Raw genomic sequence first — 16,820 nt, 5'->3', positions numbered from 1 at the left:
TCCCTACAGTTCCCCAGCCGTCATCAAATCCAATGGTGTGAACCTGAGATTCTAATTTTCTTGGCTGCCACATTCTGGTGAAAATTCTCAAGACCTTGTACTGGCCAGTTGCTGGACTAAATCCAAATCCATAAACATCTTCACCAGCTCTTTTCTCAATTTTTGGTTAGGGGAGGAATGCAAACTCATGCAGTTGCAGATTCAAAATAACAAGAGTGCACTTCTGGTCAGAGTTAGAGATCATAGATAAAAAAAAATCAAGCCATTACAAGAGCCCAAAACCGTTACTCTGTTATCTGAGATTTCAGCTGGCATTGCAAGAATTTTCTTACCACCATGTTGAGCGTTGTGATCAGAACCTGATTTAAGCTCAAGAAAGGAGAAAATGGAATTTCTATTTGAAAGCACAAGACAAATGGTGCATGTAGTAGTGAAGTAAGTATTACCAAAATGAGGATCTGAAATGGAGTTATATATTTGGAATGTAGTAAAAGATAACAATTGAAATGCAACAACATATACCACGTGTATGTTAGATAAGAACAATTAAATGTTGATTTTCCTGACTCCACTCTCAAAACCCTCCCTTTTCTTCTTCCAGCTTGTAAGACTTATTAGAGTCTCACTTGAACTGGGAAAAAAAATCTCACTTGAAATGTAAAAAAAGTTAAGTAAGAACTGGCTTTCTTGTAATTTGTAAGAAAAACCTCACCCCTACGTTCACAGAAAAGCAACAAGCTGCTGTGACCTTGCAGCACTATTAAAGCTGAATCTTGAAAAAAAAAATCATCTAAATTTTGCATGTGTGTCATGCATTCGATCGTAATATTATATACACAGTCAGTACATACGAAAATTACATTTTACTATTTAGATCGACAAAGTACTTTTACAATTTTCAACTTGTATTTCTAATAACCAAAGTTTGGTTTGGTTACCAAACCAAGTAGATTCACACAATCCCTACAGCACAATCATGGACAATTTACAAGATTTCTTTACCAACAACTCATAAAATTACCCCTACAGACAACATAGCAAATTGATCACGGAAAGGATTTGTCAAACTAAATGAATAAATGGAAGGGGGTCCATATAAGCAATTTATGTAGAAAATATAATTGGTTAAAAACCACCTACAATTGGGAGTCCACAAGAGTTTAAACTTCCTAATGTAGAATTGAGAACAAATCATAAGATTAATTCTTAAAACCTAACAATGATTTACAGAAAAATGATCAAAACTTCTTAAAAACTCGTGACAATCCCTGCGCGCAAAGAACTGGAGAACAGCCAAAAACTTTGTTAGCAATCAGGAGCTGTAAACCACAACAAAGCATAACAATAGAGTAATTTTTCAGCTATTATTATGATATACTCCAAATATAGCACAGGATCTCACAAACAAAATTTACAAGGAGTTATGGCAAGAATATTTACTGCTAGGCAATATGACTTACTGCTGAACTATAAGAAGTGAATCCATACAAACAAGGCTCTAAAAGGTCACTTCACCTTTACCACCTTCAAATCTACACCTTTCATAGCAGCCTTCAATGAAAGAAAACTAGAGAAATGTGGAGCTGCTGTCAAGTAGCCACCAGCATTATGCTCAATCTTAAGTACAGTACATTTGCTGTCTCTTGGACAATAAGAAACTAAAGCCCCATGATCAGTAGACATCAGTATCTCATCATTTCTCCAAACAAAAAGAGGTAAAAATGCACCAGCTTTTAGACCAACTGGGATGTAGCTTGCCAGAACACTTTCCTTAGTCCATGAATTCACAACTCCATAATCTCTCATCCACCATATATCAAAATTAAGATTGGAAGTACCATGAAATACACAAAGAAAATCTCGTAGAACTCCAAGACTAGTCCAACAGCCCCTCCCTCCAATAATTGGGGGAGATGGAATTGGATGGACATCTTCTTCTTCCATGTCAAATGAATATATGAAGTAAGGATCGTGAGAATCTTCAACCATCCAATGAAGAGCTCCCTTGAGAGTAACCCCACAAAATCGTGCTTTGCTAAGGTCCTTAGGCCAATTTGTAGCCACTGGATGGAGGCGGCATTTCCATATAGTTCTCCAGCGATAATCAATTCCAATTGTGTGAACTTGAGCTTCTGATGTTTTTGGCTGCCTTTTTGTAGTGTGAAATCTCAAGACCTTGTAATGGCCAGTTGCCGGACAATATCCAAATCCATAGACGTCTTCACAAGTTTTATATATTTTTAGCTTAGGAAGCATTGTGTATTCTCTCAATTGCGGATTAAAAATATAAAGTTTGCACTTCTTCACAGAATGGGAGATTTTAGATAAACAAATCAAGCCATTACAAGAGCCTATAAATGTTACTCTCTTATTTGAAAACTGGGCAGGTGTTTCAAGAATTTTTTCAATGTTAGGTTGAGCATTGCAATGGCAATCTGTTTTGAGTTCAAGAAAGGAGCAAATGGAATCTCTATTGGAAAGCACAAGACTAACAGATTTTTGAGTAGTGAAGTAACTATCAGCAAAATGAGGATCTGAAATCAAGTTGTACCAGGTCCTGCAAACACACTTGATTGATATAACAGTGGAGCTTGGGACTCTGGAAAAAATATTCACCAAAATGAAGATTGGCAAATCCCTAATTCCAGTAGTAGTACTCCAGTGCTTAATTGCTGAAGCATCTTTGATGTTGTTTTGCTCCAGAACAAAGTTAAGCTCTGTATCAACTCCCTACCAAGCAACATGATAGTAAGATTAGAGGAATAAGATTGAAATGGCTATTAAAATGCAAGCTTGTCAGCCAATTTCAGAAATGAGATTCATAAATTCTTCTCACAGAGAGAGAGAGAGAGGAACAACAAGAACAAGAAGAATCTAGAGCAAACCTGTCCATAAAAAAATACATATAATCCTGAACCATGAATTTGCTCTCACAAAGTACAAACAACAAATGTCAGATCTCACTTAACATTGCTTCTGTTCCTATCATATATTCCTAAGAACAAGAACGCATGAATTTCAGAGGGTAGTAACAGCATAATCCAAAATGACCTTAATGTCATAGCCAAACAATTAATACACTAACTGAGATGTTAAAATTGTCCAATTGCCAAAGCACACCATAATATTAGTGGCACAAATGAACCATAGAAGGGCAGAGAAAACAGCAATAATGACCAGATTACTACCCAAATTAATAACTGGGAAGCTAAACTTGCTTCTGGATAGATATTTTCCACAAAGAACTCATGTTACCAACTATCCACTCTTCCTCCACAGCTCTGAGAAGTGAGAACCATGTGAAGGAGAGTGCACAAAAAAGGAGGTTATCATATTGACCTGCAATTTACTTGAGCGATATGGAAGACTAGAACTAGGGAGTTTGTTGAGTAAAATCCCCTAGAACAGAAAAAATAATGATGAAGCTTTTACCCTAAGGTCATGTTCATCTACTTTAAGCAGCATAAATAAATAACAATCACCTTAGCAAATAAAAAGACCATATACCATGGTATGGTAACCCTGATGCATAGTTATCTATTTCAATAATTTCATCACTAAAAGAAAAATAAGAATTATGCCCAACAGATTAAGCTATTCTCAGCAGGCAGCAACGATAATTACGCTCCAACACATATTAGACAGAAGCAGTAATTTTCAAGGGAAATATGGAAAAAGAATACATGTATATTTGTCATTTCTTCAACTTCCTTCATTTTCTTTTCTTTATTCTTCATGTAAGACCACCCACACAATCACACCACTGTCTCTCAAGACCCTCCACCTAGTGCCTTACACATTGACAACAAGCATAAGCCTCAGAAGTTCCATCAAGTTCAAAAGAAAGGCCAAAAGCAGATATTGTCGTACTTAACAGTCTATAGATTTGAATATAACCAAATTATGAGTCTACCACATTTCAAGAGACAACAACTGCTTGAAAATCATCCGCTAAAACTTCAAGGCAATACAATTTGCTAAAATAAACAACCTTTATTTTTTATACAAATGCTAGTAAATTATTATAGTAAAAAAAATAATTAGCATGTGGACTTCTAAATCAAGTAATACATATATATCTGTAAATAATATTCCATTTGTTACCATTATCCAAGATGCAACAAGGATTTATCATTTTTTGCCACCTAGACAACAGTCTGGTTGAGTAAAACAGGACAAGTACAAACCAAAGATCCCTCTGGGAGGAAACACAAATCTATCCATCATCCAAAGAGCAACTTGATGGACAATGAATACAGATATTTAATAACATTGCCACAGTCATTAATAACATGCAGTATTCAAAAAACAAAAGGCTATTCTTGGTGTCAAAAGATACTAGCAATGCACAAAATCTACATTTTTCATACTCAGTACCTGCTCTTTTCCTGCCTTCACAATATTCTTGAGCGAAAGGAAGCACGGAGCATATGGAACTGCAAAACGATAATGATCATGCGCAAGATAAGCTGAGACGATGGTTGATCTCTTTTCTTCCAGACTATAAGAAAACAGGTGCCCATATTCTGTACACATAAACATCTCTCCAGCTCTCCAAATTACGACGGGAAGATATAGGCTTCGATACATGCGAGGTGGAATGCAACTTTCCATGATACTCTCTTTAGTCCATGATTCTACAACTCCATATTCCTTCATTGACCAAATATCTAACACAGGAGGGAAAGCAATTTGATAGATACAAAGGCAACCCCTCAAAACCCCCAAACTCACCCGACCATTTCCAACTACCATACCACGAGGTTGCGGAACAGGCTGGATCTTTTCGTCACCAATGTCAAATGAATACAAGAAGTCACCCGTAATCATATAATCAGTTATCCAATGCAAAGCTCCATTAACAGTAACTTCACAAATTCGGTATCTATCATATATCCGATCCATCAATTGCCTAGCATGCGGAAGAGGGGCACTTTCCTTTAAGACCCTCCAATCATTATCCAAGCCAATTGTACAAACCTGAGCTTCAGTCTTGCCCGGATTCCATTTCCTATTAAGAATTCTAAACACCTTATACTCTCCCGTTTTCGGACTAAACCCAAATCCATACGCCACCTTACTGTCTTTTTCCTCTACATTTGACAGAGGGAGCATAGCATATTCCCCAAGCAATGGATTACACAAATACACCTTATACTCATGCTTATTTAAACTATAAGCAGAAAAACAAAGCAATCCATTGCTAGAACCAAACAAAGTCACGGTCCACTCATTAATCCCATCTGGGATTCGAAAAATCTTGGGACTATTTCGGGGAAGGCAGTAGTTATAATCCGCTTTGAGTTCAAGAAAACAAAAAGCAGACTTTCCAAAGGACATTACAATACTACTGAAAGGTGGGTTTGATAAATAAACATTAGCAAAATCCGTTTCTGATGAAAAAAATGTGTACCATGCCTTGCAAACACGTTTGCAGCTGAGAATTGTGGTGACTGGAAGCCTTGAAAAGATATCAATCAAAAGGCATGTGGGAAGGTCAAGAACTGAGGCTGTAATTCTGCAGGAAATCCCATATTTTGCTCGTGAAAGGGAGCCAATTGAGTTTAATCTTCTTCTTTTCCACTCCATCACTGGGAATTGAAATTTTCTACTCTGCAATGGGACCCGGTTTCAATTGATTATCGAGAAACTATTGCTTATCAATTTGGGGATTTTAAAATTGTGAATTGTGAATTTGCGGACTACGGGGTTTGTAGGAGGGAGGTGTGGGTGAAGGGAGCTCACTTGGGCTGGATTTGTGCTTTAAGTTTGATGGGCTATTTGTCAACCCACAAAACCCATCTTTGTGTGTGTTTGTGTGGGTTTTCGGCGCCCTTCTCATCCACTCCCCTTGTACCCGAAAATATACAACATGGATATATAAGGAACAATGAAAAAATAATTTAGGCAAAATTTTGATTAGAGGAAGAAATTTAAAGAACGATGAAAAATATTTAGCTGGATAATTTGTGAATTCAAGATAATACGTAAAGTAATCAAGTAATGTCTTTTCTTAATTTGGCGTATTTTCCATGAGGGTATAAATATTTATTCTTTTATCTCCCTTTTCTATTAATCTATTAACCTTATGAGAAGGGAATAAAAACTTCAAAAACTATGTAGCCACTATATATAATAACAATTAGATTGTTTCACATTTCTTTTTTTTTTTCCTTTTTTAGTAAGCATAGAATTTCGTTGGGGGTTGAAGTGTCTGTTATGGTTTACTTACTCTAGAAAGAATTAGTGTGCTGACCAAAATTAAAGATTTTCAATTATTAAGTTCCCTTGCCAAGTTAGATGTCCCAAAAGGAAATTCCTTGCTATATATTTGGTAACTAATGAATACATCGATTCTCTGCCTTATTAAGCACCAAGGCAACTACTAATCTACCTATTATATAAGAAAGAAGTGAATTTTAGTGCTTTGACTCCTTGCTTGCCATGTAGCTTCCTAATAGTTTGACAAGTGGCTTGCTAATATTTCTTGCACATTGCTACTCTTACCATTGCACTTTTTTTTTTTGGCCTTTTGTTCATGCCAAATCAAACAAATTTGGCCCTTATGTTTATGGGTGTTCATCGGTCGATAATCGCGAATTCGGTAAAAAAAAATTTTGGTAATTTGGGAATTGATTTTTTAAATATAAGAAAGAAGTTAACTTTAGTGCTTTGCCTTCTTACTTGCCATGTGGCTTCTTAATAGCCTGACAAGTGACTTGCTAATATTTCTTGCATATTACTACTCTTGTCATTGCACATTTTTTTTTTGATTTTTTGTTCTTGCCAAATCAAAACAAGTCTGGCCCTTATGTTTATGGGTGTTCATCTGTCAATAATCGCGAATTCGGTAAAAAAAATTTAGTAATTTGGGAATTGATTTTTTAAAACCAATATTATATAAGAAACTACCTATTATATAAGAAAGAAGTGAACTTTAGTGCTTTGCCTCATTGTTTGCCATGTGGTTTCCTAATAGTTTGACAAGTGGCTTGTTAATATTTCTTGCACATTGCTACTCTTGCCATTGCACTTTTTTTTTTTTTTTTTTTTTGCCCTTTTGTTCATGCCAAATCAAACAAGTCTGGCCCTTATGTTTATGGGTGTTCATTGGTTGATAATCACGAATTCGGTAAAAAAATTGGTAAATTGGAAATTGATTTTTTAAAACCAATATTATATAAGAAAGAAGTGAACTTTAGTGCTTTGCCTTCTTACTTGCCATGTGGGTTCCTAATAGTTTGACAAGTGGTTTGCTAATACTTCTTGCACATTGCTACTCTTGCCATTGCACTTTTTTTTTTTGGCCTTTTGTTCATGTCAAATCAAACAAGTCTGGCCCTTATGTTTATGGGTGTTCATCGGTCGATAATCACAAATTCGTTAAAAAAAATTTGGTAATTTGGGAATTGACTTTTTAAATCTACCTTGTATATAAGAAAAGAGCCAGGTTTAGTGTTTTCCTTTCCTCTTGCCACATGGCTTCTTAATTATCTGACAAGTGGCAAGGTAAAATATTTCTTGCAAATTGTCTAAATCTATAAAGCTTCTCTTGTCCGAAGCCTTCTATTTCTTTTCCTTCTTTTGCCTTCTTTTGCCATTGCATTGTTACTGTAGCATGCTGTCTCATTGACACATGGCACTCTTGGTGAGTTTTTGAGCTTTCATTCTTTCCTTTTCTTTTTATAGGCAACGGTAGATAGATAGATTGGACTGCACTGCACAATGACCAAATTTGGTCTGGCCTTCACATTCAAGTATGAGGTCCAATTATTTTTATTGGATTTTTCAATTTGTAAGCTTTTGATAGATGTAATTCAATTACAAATTATTATTATTATTATCATTATTTCAATTTATATTTATTATGATGTCAATTTGAGAGAGTATTTTTCAGATCATCGTATTTTCAAAAACAAAAAGAAATATTTAAAATTGATTTCAAGCTCTAGGTCTTGGACAGATGTAATCCAATTATAATATTATTATCATTATCATTATTTGAATTTATATTTATTACGATTTGGAATATCATTTAAACTTATATTTCACAGATTAACTTGACTTTATTAAAAATCATAGAATTCTATTCGTCTTTTTGAAAGTTTATATTTTTTTTTTATTTTTTTGCTACGTTGTTAATATAACTTTTGCTATTTTTGAAGCCGTCAAAAAATGAAAGAAAAATTGTCACATTTTCAAAAATTAAAAGAAATATCCAAATCTGATAGCAAGAATTTTATTATTTTAATCTACATGCTAAAAAAATATTTAAACTTTCTTAATCAAACCTTGGCTATTTTTGAACTCGGAGGAAAAGAAAAAGATATCTTCAAAGTGGGAAAATGATAAAAAAAAAAAGAAATTAGTTCCAATTTGTTATAAATGCAAAAATGAAATAGCCAACTAATAGAATATACACTTTCGAATCAATTTTATTTTAATTTATTGATATGTGAACATTTGTCTTTTATTTTGACAAAAAAATTTTTTGTTGAGCAAATGAATGCAATAATTTTTGAATGACAAAAAATATATGCATTTGTTTTTTTAAGGAATGGCAGGGTAAAATGTTTCTTGCAAATTGTTTGAATCTAAAGCTTCTCTTGTCCGAAGCCTTCTATTTCTCTTCCTTCTTTTGCCATTGCACTGTTTTTTTCTCAAATTGCCGTTGAATCACTATGTAGCAGCAGAAAAAAGGAAGACTTCACTGGTAAATTCAAACCAAGTACAATCCCTAAAAGAAGCTGATTCTTGGGGCAAGTGCAATCACGTGCATGTGGAGGGCTTTTGTGGTTCTAACCGAAAGAAAGTACAATGCTTTGTTCAGAAAATTGGTAGAACAGTAGCATCTTTTGTAAGTTCATATTCGGCTATCTGAGTGGAAGAAACGGAGAAGAGGAGATTTTGCTACCAAACCCAGCAGGTAACACCCCTCTTCAAGCCTTCTATTTCTTTTCCTTCTTTTGCCATTGCAGTGTTTCTTTCCCAAATTGCCGTTTAACCCTTTTGCTCCTTTCTCTCTACCACACGGCTCTTCTGAGCACAAATTCAGCGCATTTATCCTCAGCAAGTCCAATTCCAGCCGTCCATGCTATCAAACCCAGCAGGTCAACAACCCTCTTCAAACATGTAAAAAGTTTGGATATGACAACAGATTATAGGGGCCTAGGCTGTGCTTAGCACAGCCAATAACCTCCTAGTTTAAATATAAGAAAGAAGTTAACTTTAGTGCTTTGCCTTCTTGTTTGCCATGTGGCTTCTTAATAGCTTGACAAGTGGCTTGCTAATGTTTCTTGCACATTGCTACTCTTGCCATTGCACATTTTTTTTGGCCTTTTGTTCATGCCAAATCAAACAAATCTGGCCCTTATGTTTATGGGTGTTCATCGGTCGATAATCGCAAATTTGGTAAAAAAAAGTTTGGTAATTTGGGAATTGATTTTTTAATATAAGAAAGAAGTTAACTTTACTGCTTTGCCTTCTTACTTGACAAGTGGCTTGCTAATATTTCTTACACATTGCTAATCTTGCCATTGCACTTTTTTTTTTTTTTTGCCTTTTGTTCATGCCAAATCAAACAAGTCTGGCCCTTATGTTTATGGGTGTTCATCGGTCAATAATCACGAATTCGGTAAAAAAATTTTTTGATAATTTGAGAATTGATTTTTTAAAACCAATATCCAATTACTGTCCAAACCTTAATTTGATAAATTGGATCGGAGAATCTGTAATTCGGTAATATTTGAAGTTCGAAATATCAATAATGAGTTAAAATATTTTAATTTTCTCTAAAAAATTATTGTAACAAAATAATATCCCATATGTTTTTCCAATAAAATTAATCAACTTAACTCAAACAAACATGATATGCTAAAAAAAGGTTCATAATCCTGAGTTCTATCTCATAATCTTAATTCTTAAATAACATTGAAATAAATAAGAATTTCAAATTTAATTGTTAAGTTAAACTCCAATGTATCAACTTCCATTAAAATTTTACCTCCAAGTATAGTTATAGCTAAGTTAGCTAATTAGTATTTAGTGATAGGATTAAGATTTACTCTTACATTTAGTAATATACATAAGTGGGTATATATTTTACTTTTGCCTTCTATTAATTTTATGCGAAAGAATGATTTTCACTTAATTATTCTTGAAATTCTAAGTGGGCATGTGCTGTGCTTAGCACAGCGTGAAGTCTGCTAGTATGTATGTATATGTATATGTATATATATATATATATATATATATATATGATAGCTAGGGTCATTTAGCCAAATATCATGTATGCACTTTATTCAGTATATTTAGCTACAAAATTTACCAAGAAAAAGAGGGTATCAATCAAGCTAGAAAATGGAGATGACTTGTGTGCTAGGGGTGTTCCGTTTTAGCATTTGTATAAGAGCAAATTATATTTTACTCTCCTGTGATTTAACCTTTTTTTACATAACCCCCTCATGGTTTAAATTAAAGTGTCAAAGCGACGGAAATAGTCATTCGTAACGGAACTTCTAAAAATGTCGAAATTACCCTTATAAATACATGACACATTAACCCCGTACGATTTTTATATTTTACCATATAACCCCCTTATGATTTAATACTTTACCATATAACCCCCTTATGATTTTCAAAATATACACATAACCCCCCTTGGTTAATAAATAATTTTCAACTTTATATAAGGGTATTTTTGACATTTTAGATGATTCCGTTATGAATAATCATTCCCGTCACTTTGACATTTTAATCTAAACCATAAGAGGGTTATGTATAGCTTTTGAAACCATCAGGAGATTATGTAAAAAACGCTTAACTACAGGGGGGGTAAAGTGAAATTTGCCCTTTGTATAATTTGTTTAGTCTTTGCATGTAATCCAACAAAAGCAGACTTTTTTGATGATATATTTGTTCCAAGTCACTACTGGATATTCAATATTGTAACCAGACTCTACGAGCAGCCCCTGGTTCTAACACCACAGATCTTACAAGTCTAGGCCAAATCGCGATTAATTTGGCAAAATCCCAAGTACAATCAATTCAAGCTTTGATCAACAACATTGAGGGACCAGTAACTAATCAAACATTGAGAGATAGATTAGACCAATGTCGAGAGGATTTCACTGATGTCGAAGGCGATGTTGATGGTTTCAGTGATCTCTTGTGTAACAAGGACTATGCAGGTCTTGTTAACAGCGTTGATTCAGCTGATGATAAACCTACTGGTGGTGATACAGCTTTTGATGATGGACAACCACCTGAACCTGACGAACTTAAGCAAGCTAGCAAACATTTCCAAGTTCTGCTAGAAGCTGTTGGCAACATAGCACAGAAGTTACAGGGGCCGGGAGTGTAAATATTTTCTTGCTTGATCAAGCTGTTGCAATGCAACATGCAATAATATTGATTTAATTGAAATAATAATTTTTCCACTAGCTCCACTGTCACGCCCCAAAACTGAGATATAACATCACCTTGTCTAGAATCAAAACCAAAATAACTAAAACTTTGTGCATAATAACTTCTAAATCTTCCTACCATGTACAACTATAGCAATTGGTTATAACCTCAAATTCAATCTTTCATACAAAATACAACCATTCGTTGACATAGTCTAATTCTATATGCAAAAGTAACCAAACAAAGCAACTAAAACAAGGCAGAACTAAACAAGCCTTTAATCTTCTCTAAAAGCCCCAATACTTGATTACGCATCTTTTTGTTAAATGCCTCCTTCCCTGAAAATATTAACAAATGGAGTAAGCAAATCACTTGCCTAATAAATAGCTTAGGTACTCGTTTACCGGCATGAGTAAATTAATATCATAATAAATTTTAAAACACAATTGTCATAAGGGTGCATAATTGTACAAATTCAATAATTAACAATTTATCACAATAAGTCCGTGAAGTCTTAGTCTCTATCAATAATCGGATGTCCAATCCTGACTGTTTATCCCATTAGGTAGGCTAGACAGAAGGTTCCTAACTATTTGTCCCGCTAAGTAGGCCAGACAACATTTGTCCCACTAGGTAGGTCAGACATACAGAAGTGGTGGAACTAGTTCTAGAGATAGTAACCAAGAAATCACGAGCTCATAGTATAGAGCATACATTGCATTCATAATCTAGAAACAAATCATATTTATCTTTATCATAATTGTTCATATGTGAAAAGCAATAAATGTATTCTTACACATGTCGAATTTCATATTAACACAAGCAATTGAAACCATTTTCGTTCATAAAATTTGAGTTGGAAATCTAGCGAGTACCAAAACCACTTACCTTAACCCAACGAACCAATTCCCAATTTAACTCAAGTAATCCTCGTGATACACGTCCTTCTCACCTATAAACGATTCCAAATTATTTAATTCGAGATTCGTGAAATGTGAAATATAGAAAACATTCATCCCACACCTATAAGATGAGAACCTAGTTCAAAGTAGCTTTATTACGTATGATTTCCAGCTTTGGTAGTGCTTAGTTAAACAAACATAACTTAAACTATACACATCGAAAAACTACAAAATTATTACCATTGGAAACTAAACTCATAATGCTAATAATGCCTTCTAGACATTGTTATGTGATTCAAAACACAAACTGGCCTATCATCATTCAAAAGTCAGGACATCTCTAGTACTACTGTATAGTGCAGAATCAGAATTTCAGTCAACTTTCCGAATTTAAGAATCAGAATCTGCATTTTATACCATTGAAAAAGGTCTGTGAATCTAGTTTTAAATGCAACCAAAATCACTCAATTCCAAAATTTCTACACCAACTCATGACCAATTTTCCAAAGTCATGCAGGGCTGACTGTTAGCGCAGAAATAATGAAATTCAAATTTTTCTTAACTATGTATTACCTAGTATCTGCTGTATTTGTTATGTCTAATCCTTAATTATAAGTTCAATACCAAGATATGCAAGAGATTATTCCAATCCAAAACCATCCAACCTTAATTTCCATTTCCCAACCAAGTTCCAAGTGCAAAATGAGTAAGGTTAACCCAAAATCAAACTAAACCACATAAGTTTCATAAATAGATTCAAGTTTTAGAACTACTCAAGATCATCCCCACACACAAACAATCAACCCATTATCTATAACTGCACAATCCATAACTTAAACTCAATATTTGATCATGAAAAATGCAATATCTAACTAAATCAAAAACTAGTTACCACTCTAAATTCACAAGATACATACAATCTTACCAAGATTCTTACAAACTTGAGTCATGAATCTACTCTTCCAAACCAGTTAACCCATAACTATAGCCAAGAACTAAACCTCACCTTGATAGTAGACAAAGAAGAGCTCCCAAGCTCCATACCCTTCACATAGCTTTGACTCTCTTTCAATCCTTCTTTGTTGTAAGATTAGAGAAGAAGAGAATGAGGAAGATTTGGTGGAAGAAGAAGAGAAGAAACGGAATTGGTGAAGTGATACATAGGGAATTCCCACTACCATAATATATTCTTCCAACATTATACTTAATTGCACACCAACCCCTCAACTTCTTTAGTCTTAATACTGAATTCGAAAACTTTATTGTTATTTTCTTAAAATCTCTAAAATGAAGAGTGGGGTATTACATCCGCATTCCTTTTGGTTTGATGTCATAAAAAGGAGGAGGAGGAAGAAGAAAGAGGTCTCTACTCCCTAGTGATAACATATTAGTGCCCTGAAAATAAAAAATGACAAAGAAGTCCTGGTGATCCAACCCAGTGTTCCAATTTCCTTCTGTTATTGAGCGTATCAGAAGTCCAAAATCCATCCAGGAATACAGTGCATATAAATCATGTTGAATTAGAGGAATTACGGTAAAACTTGCGAAGTATTATTACAAGCTATTGAGAAAGAAGGGATGGCAACAATTCTCTGTAATTTAATGATAGATGGACTCGCAATCTCTGAAATTTATAGTTAAAGGAACCAAACATTTATCAACGGTACAAACTTTCAGAATTTTCATCATGAAGACTATCTTAGGTATTGAGAAAGCAGGGTACTACAATTCACGATCTTGGCATTTAGAAAAAATGCAATTTATTGATCTATATATTTTTATTTCTAACGGTAACCTTATTCAATGAGTTACTTTAACTTTTTTTTTTTCCCATTTCTTGTTACTTAAAAAAAAACCCCATTAGTTCTCTGCAAAGGAAGAACAATGATAGATCAATGTAATTAAGGTACATAAATTCATAAAGTTCGTTTTCAAAGTCCAAACCACAAGCAACAATAACGTTAACAAAATCACAGAAATCAACAATGACGAAAACTAACATCCCTTTTGACAAAACACACGTCTCACTCCTGTCTCGAACCTTAAGCATTTTGGTTGGTGCAGCGAGTCAAAGAAATGGATTCCCCAGAATTACACCACTTGAGGACTCTGCCATTTATTCACAACACAAAAATTTAAGTAGTGGATGAATGAAAATAATCTTTAATATTAGAAGATTATTTTGATATGTCATGGATTTCAAGAAGATTGCAAGTGAATTGTGTACTGTATAATTGTTGTGTACCTGCTTTAAAGGCTACAGCTCTTCAAGGAATTGAAGTTTGATCTTCTGGAGTGCTCTTAAAACATCTTTCATGCTCATTCTCTCCTCAGGAGAAGATGTCGTACAACATAAACCAATTTGTAGGATTGATGATATGCACGCTAACTTAGTCTTGAGTAGTCCATCTTCAAGATGAAGTAAGTCCGCATCCATAACCTTAATCACAAAATCTGGCAAGGATTCTTCTATCCAACGCCTTAGGCTTAACTCTTCGGTGAACATCTCATCCTTAGGCCTTCTTTTTGTAAATGTCTCCATCAATGTAATCCCAAAGCTATAAACATCACAACTTATTGAAACCAATCCTTCTAGTCCATACTCTAGCATCAATATTGAAGTTCATGGTTAAATATTAGTACTTTACAACCAATATGTTGCATATGTAATAATAGCTAATTGATAGTTGAAACATTCTTGATTGACACCACATATTAGAAATTGGAGTCGAGAAGAGGTTCATACCTGGGGCAATATATCCAAATGTAGCTAGGGTCTTTGTTTGTATCACATTCTCTCCATCTCCCAGTAACTTCGTGATTCCAAAATCACAAACATGGCCAACCATATCTTGATTAAGAAGAATATTGCTGGGCTTCAAATCACAGTGAACTACTGGAGTTGAATAACCATAGTGGAGATATTCCAAACCACAAGCTACATCTATCATAATGTCCAACCTTTGCATAATATTCAAGATCTGACTGCCTGAATAAAGCCACTTCTCAAGACTTCCATTAGGCATGTATTCAAGTACCAAAGCTTTAAAGTCAGGGCTTGAGCAAGCACTAATGACTTTAGTCAGATTACGATGACGAACACTACGCAGGACTTCACATTCTGTATCAAAGCTTTTAAATGCACCTTCTAGCTGCAAATCAAAAACCTTTATAGCCCAAGTCGTCCCATTTTCACGTACTCCCTTGTAAACCGAACCAAAAGCTCCCGAGCCAAGTAACGTATCTCCATGGAACCCATTTGTCATTTGTCTAAGTTCATGGAAGGATACCCTTTCAATTGTTGCTTCCGCAACAAAATTAGTCGGAATCACAATTTTTCTTCTCCACTTTCTTATCACCAAAATTGACATGACCATGGCAAACATTGCTGATCCAACCGCCAACAACACAAACAAGAGAGTCTTTTTCCTTGATCTATGTTCAAAAGTTTGACAAGGTTGGAGCCATGGAGCATCGCATAAAGCTTCATTTGAGAGAAAAGACAGCTCCGTAAAGTTTGCAAAAGATCCTCCATGAGGAATTGATCCGTTTAATTTGTTGAAGGACACATTGAAGTGTACAAGATTCTGGAGTACTACCAATGATTTGGGAATTGCACCAGTCAAATTGTTAAAGGACAAATCCAAAGACTTTAATTCCAACATACTCTTCATGGATTCCGGAATAGATCCTTGTAGTCTGTTATGATTCAAGGATAATGTCTGTAACTTCTGCAGTGCTCCTATGGCTGTAGGAATATCTCCATACAAGTCATTGACAGATAGGTCCATCATTATTAGTGCCTTTAGATTACCAATTTCAGAGGGAATAGAACTACTGAAAGAATTTTTTGACAAATTGAGCTCCAAGATATCCTCAAGGCTCCACAAGGTTGGTGGCAAGTCCGAAGTTAAATTGTTGGAGCCCATATATAGATATCTTAGGGAAGTCATGTTCACTATGCAACTAGGAAGTGTACCAGAAAGCAAATTGCTTGTCAAACTTAAATAGCCTAGATTGAATAGTTGACAGAACTCAAGTGGAGGAGACCCTTGTATTTTGTTATATTCAAGCTCCATTCTCTGAAGGTTGGATAAACCTCCAATGGTTGTTGGAATTGAGGCTTCCAAGGTATTCCCACCCAAATCTAGGCCTGCCAAGCTGCTTAAATTTCCTATGGAACTTGGAATTTGGCCTTTAATTCCACAATTATTTAAATAAAAAAACTCCAGAGTTCCAGAAAGATTTCCAATATAAATTGGAAGGAAGCCATTCAAAGGAATACCATCTAATCCTAACTCCTTTAGATATATGCAATTTGATAAGGAAGTCAAGAAGCTTATCTCTCCAGAACGAGATTCATAAGAAAAACTATTATTTTCAATGTACAAGACTTCTAGGAATCTCAAGTCTCCAAGAGAATGAGGAATTGCACCAGTAAATTGGTTGGAACCGATGTCTAAATCAATGAGTCTTGAAGAATTTGAGATAGATGTCAGTATTGCTCCACTT

At 34.7% G+C, this 16,820-nt stretch overlaps 3 protein-coding genes and 1 long non-coding RNA gene across 4 annotated transcripts; 1 reads left to right on the top strand and 3 right to left on the bottom strand.

The window, feature by feature from the left end:
- Positions 1 to 1,345: 1,345 nt before the first annotated feature.
- On the bottom strand, positions 1,346 to 5,760 carry LOC113717854 (uncharacterized). The gene is made up of 2 exons (XM_027242679.2): positions 4,378 to 5,760; positions 1,346 to 2,730 (listed from the first exon to the last, which is right to left on the bottom strand). Exons 1-2 carry the CDS (start codon positions 5,587 to 5,589, stop codon positions 1,507 to 1,509), a joined length of 2,436 nt encoding a protein of 811 aa, XP_027098480.2. The 5' UTR covers positions 5,590 to 5,760; the 3' UTR covers positions 1,346 to 1,506.
- Positions 5,761 to 7,636: 1,876 nt separating this feature from the next.
- On the top strand, positions 7,637 to 11,362 carry LOC140021391 (pectinesterase inhibitor-like). The gene is made up of 2 exons (XM_072072156.1): positions 7,637 to 7,648; positions 10,955 to 11,362. The coding sequence occupies exons 1-2, from the start codon at positions 7,637 to 7,639 to the stop codon at positions 11,360 to 11,362; spliced, it is 420 nt and encodes a 139-aa protein (XP_071928257.1).
- Positions 11,363 to 11,386: 24 nt separating this feature from the next.
- LOC140021789 (uncharacterized) lies at positions 11,387 to 13,912 on the bottom strand. Its single transcript, XR_011825769.1, has 2 exons — positions 12,295 to 13,912; positions 11,387 to 11,744 (listed from the first exon to the last, which is right to left on the bottom strand). It is a non-coding gene; the product is annotated as an uncharacterized lncRNA (long non-coding RNA).
- Positions 13,913 to 14,198: 286 nt separating this feature from the next.
- On the bottom strand, positions 14,199 to 16,540 carry LOC113716348 (receptor-like serine/threonine-protein kinase At1g78530). Its single transcript, XM_072072832.1, has 3 exons — positions 15,055 to 16,540; positions 14,554 to 14,912; positions 14,199 to 14,417 (listed from the first exon to the last, which is right to left on the bottom strand). The coding sequence occupies exons 1-2, from the start codon at positions 16,385 to 16,387 to the stop codon at positions 14,566 to 14,568; spliced, it is 1,680 nt and encodes a 559-aa protein (XP_071928933.1). The 5' UTR covers positions 16,388 to 16,540; the 3' UTR covers positions 14,199 to 14,417; positions 14,554 to 14,565.
- Between the last annotated feature and the right edge of the window lie 280 nt (positions 16,541 to 16,820).

The sequence above is a fragment of the Coffea arabica genome, chromosome 11e (genome assembly GCF_036785885.1).
Source record: "Coffea arabica cultivar ET-39 chromosome 11e, Coffea Arabica ET-39 HiFi, whole genome shotgun sequence".
Classification (NCBI taxonomy): domain Eukaryota; kingdom Viridiplantae; phylum Streptophyta; class Magnoliopsida; order Gentianales; family Rubiaceae; genus Coffea; species Coffea arabica.
This window is presented reverse-complemented; position numbering and strand designations above follow the sequence as displayed.